At 47.3% G+C, this 10,485-nt stretch overlaps 1 protein-coding gene across 2 annotated transcripts in view; it reads right to left on the bottom strand.

Moving 5' to 3' along the window:
• LOC108292626 (splicing factor SWAP) overlaps positions 1-10,485 on the bottom strand; it is a 91,677-nt gene that overhangs the window by 38,190 nt on the left and 43,002 nt on the right. For both annotated transcript variants that reach the window (XM_017513600.2, XM_017513602.2), the window contains exons 8-11: positions 7,864-8,107; positions 6,765-6,896; positions 5,757-5,850; positions 4,622-4,793 (exon numbers count right to left, since the gene is read on the bottom strand). In XM_017513600.2, coding sequence (XP_017369089.1) covers positions 4,622-4,793; positions 5,757-5,850; positions 6,765-6,896; positions 7,864-8,107 — 642 coding nt within the window. The remainder of the gene's footprint in view (positions 1-4,621; positions 4,794-5,756; positions 5,851-6,764; positions 6,897-7,863; positions 8,108-10,485) is intronic.

The following is a 10,485-nucleotide window of genomic DNA, read 5'->3' as shown; positions in this document are numbered from 1 at the left end:
ACTACAGAGTGGCCTATGACACGTGGCCCGCAGACTACACACTACACAGAGTGGCCTATGACACGTGGCCTGCAGGTACACACTACACAGAGTGGTCTATGACACAAGGCCAGCAGGTGCACACTACACAGAGTGGCCTATGACACTTGGCCCGCAGGCCTCCCTTACTCAGCCTTTACAACTCCATAGGATGGACACTGAGAGGCTCCCCATTTTAGAGACCAGAAAACCAAGGCTGAAAAGGTTTAAGTTTCTCAAGGTCCCATAGGTCAGCGTAGGGAATCAGGAATTACTTGTGTGGAATTTTTCAATCACAAAATTGTTGCTTCTGCCTAGCATCTCCCTTGCAGATGACATCACAGCACATGGAAGCATGTCCTGCAGCCTCAGGGAGTGGTTCCGCTGCATTCAGAATAACACCCAGTTCCTTCCCCAGGCTGCGGGTCCCTGCGTGGTCGGGGCCACTGCTCCACTTCCGCACCGGGCTGCCCCCACCTGAGAGCTGCCTGCTCTGCTCCTGTCCCTTTCACATTCTTCAAGGACTGGCCCCACGAGGCTCCTCAGACAGGCCTGCCCAACCTCTTTCCTGCACACCACTCACTATGGTTGTGCATTCACCCGCCACTGGTCTGCTAGCTCCCAGCCGGTGCAGGACAGGGCCACACAGGGACAGACGTGTGGCTGACGTGGCCTCTGGCACCCCTGAGTGAATCCTCCATCTTCCATAGCAAATAGGTTTCTGTTTTTTAGCTAACAACTTTTATTGCTAACTTCTAACTTAAAAGTGATATGCATTTTCTCTATGGGAACATCGGAAAACATAGGAGCAAAAATAAAGACCAACTGCAATTCCAATATGGAAAAAAATCATCTGACTGTAGTTAGTGGATGCCTGGGGAGACACGTGTAATATTCATGTGTGTGTAAAATGGGGCACAAGCTCCCTGTTCTACTCCTTTACAGTGTAGACATGTTTCCACGTCGACACAGTTCACTTAGCAGTAAAGAGTATGGACATGCCAATTCACAATTCCCCATAACGGTTTCCAGTTTTTTTATTTTAAAAGACAAACATGCCGTACAAGGAACATCCTTGTATAGACATCTTAGTAAAACACACGTTTCTAGGAGTAGAAGGTCATTTGCATTTAAAATTCAGTCCACACTGCTGGGTTGTATCAACTCATACTTCTAAAAGCAGTGTTCCCACTGCCCACAGCCTCTCTACCATTGTTACTTGTTAAACTTTATCAATTAAAGGCAAAAAATAACAACTTGTTAATGAGGATACACTGAACAAATATATTTACTGGCCATTGATTTTTCTTTTTGGAACCATCTTTTCATGTCCTTTGTCTACTTCTCCAGGGCAGTCACTGTCTTTTCTTACTGAATTATAAAGGCTTTTTCTGTAGTAAGGATGCTAACCTTTATCTCTGTATGTTGGCAATCACTGCCATTTCTCTGTTTGTCTTTTAATTTTACTCAGGCTATGCCCCCATTAGACCTACTAATCTTTCTCTGATTTACGGCTTCAGTTCTTAGACGCTTCTTTCCAGCTCCAAGATTATTTTGGAAAATTACCTTTGTATTTTTCTACTTTTATATTTTACATTTAAATACTGAATTTATATGGAATTATGGTTGTCAAATACGTGTCTTATTATTTTTCAAAATGGAAAGCCTGTTTTCCCATCATCAATTATTGTTACACTAAAGTCATTTCAACATACAAAATCATACAAATCTGAGAGAATGTTGCTGCCTTCTTGGCATCTGAGAAAGCCACTCGCCTGTTAATAATACCAGAAGATCTTCTCCTTTTGTGACATACTGGGGCTCCTGGAACAATCCTACTTGCTCATAAGCTATTGCTGTTTTCATATTCAATGTACTATTTTCACATCTATACTTGTGATTGTGGTCTACAGATTGCCAAGCTTTGAGAGCTTCATATTTTCTCATCTTTCTTAATGCTCTGGAGTGGCTTTAATGATGTAGGCTTCTATTTCTTGAGGGTGAATTAACTTGACTTTTAATTTGTCTTGGCTGACTGCCTGGGTGTAGAGGTATTTCACTAACCAACTATTTAAAAAGTCCTTTCAGGTCTATAGATCTATGTCAGTTCCTTATTTCTTTATGAAATAATTTCCGTAACTTATGTTTTCTTAGAAAATGCTATTTTTTACTGATTTTCCAACTCATTCAAATTTAAAACAATATATGTTCTTGTATACTTTATTTTCTAGTGTTAACTTCTAGTTGTATCTTGTGTACTTGAAAAAAATCTATGACTTTTTTTCCTCTGTTGTGCAGGCTGGAGCACAGTGGTGTGGTCTCGACTCACCGCAACCTCTGCCTCCTGGGCTCACATGATCATCCCATCTTAGCCTCCCAGGTAGCTGGGAGCCAGATGTGTGCCATCATGCCTGGCTAATTTTATTTTTTTTTGTAGAGACATGGTCTCACAATGTTGTCCAGGCTGGTGTCCACCTCCCAGGCTTAAGTGATCCTCCCACTTCACAGCCCCCGTGAGGAGCTGGTACTATAGGCGTGCACCACCACTCCAGGCTAAATTTTTTGATTTTTAGCAGAGATGGAGTTTTGTCACGTTGCCCAGGCTGGTCTCGAACTCCTGGACTCTAGTGATCTGCCTGCCTCAGCCTCCCAAAGTGCTGGGATTACAGGTGTGGGCCACCACACTCCACAGCAGTTTATTTCTAAGCAATCTTTCCCACGTCAGATTAGCAGTAGCACTGGTTTTATAATATTTTCTATTTTGTGGAATACACATGAGACCTAAAGATTTTTCTCCTGTTATGCAGGAGTCTGTCTCAGAGATGCCCAGACGCCTGGAGGCTCAGATGTGTCTCCTGAACTTTGAAATCTCTGTGGGCACAATGAAGTTTGTCTCCTTATCCTTTCAGAGAGGCTGGCCTGTGCATTTTGGGAATTGAGAGTTGGCATGGGTTTAGTGGGATATTGAGTAGTAGATCTCTGTTCAAGTGTCTCAGGCTTGGGTAGATGTAGATGGGAAACTTCTGGGTGTGCTGTTTCATCTGCTAGGTTCTAGGACAAGCAGGGAAGTGTGGAGGAAGCCATCTGGCTGGCAGCAGCCTTGTGTGCAGGGCTGCTCCTCTGCGGGCCCCACAGCTGGCTGGGGCCAGGTGCCTTCACTGGGCTCACAACCCTTGGAGCAGGAGGCAGGCTTGGGCTGTGGTGTTTTCTGGGGTGTGAGAAGGGATGGGTGCTGCCTCCTCTGGGGTGCTCCCAGTCTGCTCCAGCCTCCTGGCTGCCCTGTGACTGATGGCTGACTCTCCTGGGATCACTGCCCTGAGTTTCACTGGTACTTCCCTGTGAACTCCAGGTGTGCCCCGTATCCTGACTTACAGACGGTACCTGCCCATTTCTAGAGTAATTACTGTTTTCATCCTCTACTTATTATGTTCTTTGCTTATTCCAATGAGACTGTGAGGGTGGCTGGGACAGGTGAGACGAATCATTTGTGCTCAGGAAACTCCTGGAATGAGAGGCCGAAGGACACAAACAGTGAACGTCTCATTAGCGGCTCATCTCATCTGCATTGATTTGGTTCCACTGAATGACCACCCTTCTCCTACAAAAAGGCATCGTCATGCAAAGGATGGCCCTCTTGCCACCCCAGCCCACTTTCTCAACCTCTCATCTCCACACTGCCTTTCCTTCTGACCAAAGAGCTATCACTTCACCCCACTGCAACACATGTCACACGCCACTCCAGGCCACCAATTCCACCAGAAACCTCTCAAGTTGCTCCTCTGACTTAATTGCGTCACAAAGTCACGGGACTGGATAAAGTTATTCTTCTGACCTAAAACCTGTCAGGTGTGCTGCCCCTCCCCCAGGGGGAGCGCCTGGGCAAGCTGGCCAAGGCTCCTTCACCAGCCACACCCCAGTCACTGCTGACCGCCACCACATCTCAGCATGGGGCAGGTGGCTGGCACCACAGGGCTTCTGCCTGGCGCTGTGCTCCTGTCCTGCACCGCCCGCTCCACCAGTGGAACACCTCTCTCCCACGGAACCTCCCTCCCCCGGGGAGAGTGCACTGCTGCCCATATGGCCTTCCACAAGGTTTCTGGCTGACGAGCCTGCTCTGGCCTTTTCTTCTGTCTTCTTTTTAGTGTTACATGCATGTCTGTCCTGCAACATGAAAGTCTCCCTCCAAGAACATAACACAGTAACTGAAACGGAGTGAGTGAAGTATTGCCTGGTAGAGATTCTCAAGGAACCTGCTTTGACAAATAAATGAATGAATTTCATTGGTACAACAGTTTGCACATAAAGTTTCAGAAGTCCCAGGGAGCATGAAGCATTATTTGAAACTTTCTAAAAATGTCCAGTACTCTGAACAGACTGTAAAACAGACACATACCTAAGAGCTGCTCACACCCACGTTAGCTCTAACGCCACGCTAGGCAAGCCTGATGCAGCGCGGACGGTGGAGTTTTACCCCTGTAACCTCGAGGGGGCCGCCAACCCCACCGCAGACTGCAGGCGCGGGCGCTGAGTCTGAGGTCGCTGAGGATCCCGGCTGGCCGACTTAGGTGGAATGTGCAAGGCCAGAATGCAAGTGGCAGCGTACCTTTCACCAGCTTCCCGTCTGGGACGGTTTTGCTGGATGACGCCTCCTTCTTCCCGCCTGAGCCTGCCCGTGCTCCCACCTCGGCTACGTCTTCAGGTGCTCCGTCTTCCCCAGCGTCACTCGGCTTCTCAGGAGCAGAATCTGTGGGAGCCTCTTCTGGTGTGGACACAGCCTAGCGATTAAATGTCATTACAAACTGTCAGCAGGAAATTATATAGACTTTCTCAAAAAAGAGAGAGGTATACATGTTTCCCTGGACAAGAGCGATTGTACATTACTGCCCAAGTAGCACTGGGAATAGATGCCCAAATCCAGATCTGCTATTTTTCATATAACAGAATGTACCAAAGAGAAGTGGAAGATTTTCTCCTGTCTGAAAAAACATTACACTCTTTGAAACCCTAATACTGCCTTGGGAACCAATCTTCAGATGCTGATTACTGAGAATTCTTTAAAAATACCAAATTATCCCCATCATGTACAGATGAGTCAGTTTCTTTCAGTTTGGGCCATCGGAGATAAAGGTCTGAAGCAATCTCCTGAGAAGCAAGGCCTATGTCATCTCTTCACCAAAGCTGGTTTTACAAAAATGTCAGGGTGTCTGTATAACGGAGGAGAGCAGAGCAAAGGCAGAAGAGGGGCCTGTAGGACAAGAAGCACTTCCAAGGGTGCGAGCACCATGCCAGGGACCGGGTGAGGGGAAGGGCGCACAGAGGCAGGCAGAGGCTACACTCAGAGCTCTGACTCCCGGCACCAGCTGGCCAGGCGGGAGGTGCCCACTTATGTTTTATGTATTTCATACGTGTTAGCACCAAAGCAGCAGGGTACACAGCTGTCGTGAAATGCAGCTAAAAACCAAAGACTGCCAAGACATTGTGTAGCTGAAGACACAGGATTCTCTTTGTTTAGAACATGCTGGACAAATGATCATCAATGCTAGGAACATGGGCAGATGCTTTCAACAGAAGTTCCAGAGCTAAGGGGTACGTGAAAGGCGGATACGCCAGACATACATTAAAAAGGGGAAGAACCACCCAGCCCTTTCACTCGGAGGAGAATAAACAGAAAGTGACCCCTGATGTGGAAGGCAGAGCCACCTGTCAGCTTCACAGCCTCCCTGCGTTCAGACACGTACCTGCGTGCTATCGCCCCCTTCTTTCTGGAGGAAGAACTGCTTCTTAAACTCATAATAGGCATTATACTGGTGCCACGGCTGCAGGAACTCAAATCTGAGCAGAAACGGAAAGAAAACGGGCCATTTATCAAGACAAGTGCACTGCAGTAACAAGGGACCCTGTTCTCAGCACTTTAAGATGACTAGCTCTTTAATGATCTCAACAATCCCACAAGGTGGTCACTATTATAGGCACTCATTTTACAGATGAGGAAGAGTCCACACAGCGGGAGAAATCGTTGCCCAGGATTACACAGGTCATACTGCAAATGTGACGTCATACTTTTATGCTTTACTAGTACCGAGGCGCGGGGCATCACTTGGTTTTTAAAAAGAGGGGTTTGCATCTAGATTTTTAAGGCACATTCTTGAAAACCATGAATTCCAGGTTTTTATTTTAGGTAGCTTCAAAATTCTTACTTAAAACACGAAACAAAAAACAGGTAACATAATTTAAAAACACCACTCAAACTCTAAGCAATTTAACAAGCCAATTAAAAACGGTATTTATCTAAAGATAATGGCTGGGTGTCATGGCTCATGCCTGTAGTCCCAGCACTTTGGGAGGCTGAGGTATGTTGATCACTTGAGGTTAGGAGTTTGAGACGAGCTTGGCCAACATGGTGAAACCCCAACTCTAGTAAATTACAAAAATTAGCCAGGCGTGGTGGTGCGCGCCTGTAATCCCAGCTAGTCGGGAGGCTGAGGCAGGAGAATTACTTGTTTCCAGGAGGTGGAAGTTGCAGTGAGCCGAGATCGTGCCATTGCACTCCAGCCTGGGAGACAGAGTGAGACTCCTTCTCAAAAACAACAACAAAAAAGGGCATTTGAGCCAAGAAAAGGATCAAAAACATTAAAAAATTAATTCTGTGCCTACATTTAAAAAAAAAAAGGCTAAACAAAACCCCCAAATACCATATACCTACTCAAATACCATACACCTATCATAGATAAAACTCTTCATCTGACCTTTGATCGTTCTTGGCACGAACACTGGTCTCGAACTTCAGGCCGTTCCGGGCGACATACTCGGCCAGCTTGTCAATCACAGGCTGGACGTCAGGGGGCGGGGGGATGATGGCGGCCACGGGGGCAAGTGCACTGCAGGAGAAGAGTCTGTGAGCCCCCAGGCCTCAGGGGCTCACCCAGCTCAGTCCCGGTTGCTAGGGGGTCCTCATCGCCTCAGATACCCAGAGAGACATGTGAATTACAAATAGTACATAGGGGAGGCTCCTGCTGAAGGTAACGCATATGACAGAAATCCAAGTCAATTACACAGGATTGTTGTCAAGAGTGAAAATGGGGATTTTAGTGATAAAAGGTGCATTTTTCCTACTAATTAACATTTCCCTCCAATCACAAGCTAATTCTTAGAAACAACCAAGAATAAGTGGGTTTTTTGTTGTTATATTGAAAAAAAAGTCAACAAGCGTGATTCAGCCTCCTTCATTTCAGGTTTGACTTGCTCAGCGTGAGCAGGAAGAGCCGTTTTAACAGAAGCTGCCCTGTACTGCATTTCCCAAGAGCCTCCTTTCAGGGCACGGCATTCCAGCCCCTCTGTAAAGCACCAGTCTCATACTTGTCCCAAGAGCGCTGGGGGCCCTTGCTGCTGGAGAAGCTGGGGCTCTGCTGATGGCTTCACAGGTCGACTAAAGTAGCTGCCAGCCCCTGTCCCCACCACCTGCTAACAGCCTGGGAGAGACTTGAGCCCCCCAACATCACCTGCATCAACGTTATGAACTTGGCACGTTTTGCAAACAACTGCAGTTTCAGTGCACACCGATTCTGCCTAGCACAGCTCGACTGAGACTCACACAAAGCGCAGGAACAGATGCTGGAGATCTGGGGCCAGCAAGCAATGCTAATGAATTCAACTTTAGACGTGGTTTGACTTCAAGGCTAAAAAGTCTGTGCTATGACAATTTCTGTTTTCCAGGGAATAATAACTACTCAGGTAATGGGGACCCCTGTCTGTGATCCAGGTTACAAGCCTCCCATGGAGACAGACAGCCCCAGTGACCGCGGTGCTGAGTGACTCACAGCAGGTGGTGGCGGACGCTGCCCCTACCTTGTGGTGGTGGTGGTGGTGGTGGCGGCCCCACTGCTTGTCTCTGCCGTGGTTGGGGGTGGTGGTGGCGTGGTCCCGGGAGGCGGTGGGGCGGTGGTGGTCACTCCGGGGGAGTTAGACACGGTCACGCCAGCAGGCAGGGTGCTGTAGTAGGTGGCCACGTCAATTCCTGGAGGGGGCGGTGCCAGGCAGTAAGTGCCGTCCGGCAGCATGTAGTAGCTGTAATACATGGCGGCCACGGTCGCTGTGGAGACACATTTCCCAGGCGTGAGCACAGCCGGTGACAGGCTGGTCCGTGAGTCCACAACGCAGTCACAAGAGCCCTCCCCGCGGCAGGGTGCAGCGTTGCCTCTGCCCATTTCCAACCACACCGTTTTCTAGATTTTTCTGATACAAGAGGGCTGTCTGTGCAGTATGTAGTTTAGAAGAACCAGGCAAAGCCACAACACATATCCAAAGACAGATGGAAAGTGAACAGCATGAGGACATTTAAAGCCACCAAATGTGAATATTCTCTAGATAAATTAATGTTCTCCTTAACTTCAAAATGTGCAGGCTGGGAACAGTCCCCTCTACTCCTTTCTCACACGGCCCACCAAGGTTGCCTATGCTCAGAGTTGCACACGTGAGGAAATGCCTCTGGCATCTCTCACTCCCAAAACAACCTTCATTCTCGAGGCAGCGTGCTCCGCCGTTCACACATTCATCTGGAAACCACCCCCTCTGGAGGCAGCCCGCAGCCCCCGAAACACATGCTGTGCAGGAGCTTATTCAGGGAGTTCCCAGGGCACTGAGCTTGGTTCTGGGCATTTCTGTCATAGACAGATGTGTGGCATCTTCCCATGTATTCTGTGCCCACGTGCAAGTATCTGTAGGGTAGCGGCGCGCTGTCTTAACTAAACACCCTGTGTGTTTATCCTTTTGGGGGCTAAATGTTCAGAACCACGAATCACAGATGATTCAGTGATTAATTATGAAATTTAATTTCCAGTTCTGTTATGCAACTAGTTCTGACTATACAGAGATTTAATTCCTTCATCTTTATTAGAAGATGGCAAAAATATTTTTCTAATTAAAACTTTTATCTTCATTTTCCATTAATTCACCTTAAAACAGTAACACTGAAAGACAGTGAAAGCTTAACCATGGTTTCCAGTAATATATGCCATGCAGAGAAAAATTTCAGAAGTACAACTTAGAATTTCTCGACCTTTCCATCTTAGATTGGCAAGGCAGCATTAATTCCTATGTGCCATAGGCATATTCCCCAGCTGTTAACGACTTTTTATTTAAATTAACTATGTATACATGAACTCCCAAACTGTCATTCTCTAGCTCCACGTTATTTACACACCAACCACTGTTATGCAGAAACAGCAATATCCCAAATTTTCAAAATAAGATACATGGACTCAATGTTCTCCATATTGCCATTAACACAGAAATATCTCTGTAACATCTCTGACAAAAGGCCAGGGGCAGGGATGAGACCCTTAGATGCAAGGGGGAGGCGGCTGACAGAGGGTGGTCCTGTCTTCACTGTCTCTGCAGCCTCTGTACTGAGCACAGAGTGTGTGCTGGTTGGACGAACTGACCCAATGGTCCGACACAGGCTCTCCTATCAAAATCAGGATCCAAACAGAAGCAGGTGCTTCTGTGAGAGACAACGTCATCCCTGGAAGAGAGGAGCTGCTGCTCACACCCGCTCCCTGCTGGAGTCATCAGGGATAGATGCTTCCTCTGAGCCCAGTGTGAAGCCAACACTCCAGGTAGAGAGCGCAGCCCAACGTGCCCTTGGCTCTGGGGAGGGCTGGGTTCTCTAACTCCACCACGGACTGGCTGCTGTCAGGTCTCAGGCCTCCCACCTCAGCAGGAAGGACAGATACCCCGTGTCCTGTGCTGGACAGCCAGTCTCATTCCTAAAAAGAAGCCCAAATATGTTTTAAACTGGGGCCACAAAGAATTCATAAAAACAAACAAAACCGTTTATAATTATTTCAACCAGTGGTACATATTATGCAGCTCCAACCTGATACCTACATTCTTTATGTACCTGTGTAAAGTGCAATCACACTGGAATACAACAGAGATGAATAAACCTGTTTTCAAAGCTGAGCACCATTCCTTTGAAAGAACATGCAGTCTGTTAGTCTATATGACCTTCCTGAGCCTTCCATCTTGTTAAATAAAAACAAAATGTTAAAAAAAAAACAGCACTGGCAAAATGGCAGACTACTCATTCACTGCAAACATCAAAAATGTTGGCTAAAATACAATGCAGAATTTAGGCTGGGTGCAGTGGGTCACACCTGTCATCCCAGAACTCTGGGAGGCTGAGGTAGGAGGATGCTTGAGGCCTGGGTAACACTGCAAGACCCCATCTCCAAAAAAATAAAATAACATAAAATAAATGAGCTGGGCATGGTACACACCTATAGTCCCAGCTACTCGGAAGGCTGTGGCAGGGGGATGGCTTGCGCCCAAGTTCGGGGCTGCAGTGAGCTCATTATACCACTGCACTGCAGGGTGATGCGGTGAGCTCATTATAGCACTGCACTGCAGGGTGATGGGGTGAGCTCATTATACCACTGCACTCCAGGGTGATGGGGTGAGCTCATTATA

Source organism: Cebus imitator, unplaced genomic scaffold (assembly GCF_001604975.1).
Source record: "Cebus imitator isolate Cc_AM_T3 unplaced genomic scaffold, Cebus_imitator-1.0 Scaffold497, whole genome shotgun sequence".
NCBI classification, from domain to species: Eukaryota; Metazoa; Chordata; class Mammalia; order Primates; family Cebidae; genus Cebus; species Cebus imitator.
The sequence above is the reverse complement of the archived record's forward strand: the minus strand, read 5'-3'. Positions and strand labels throughout refer to the sequence as shown.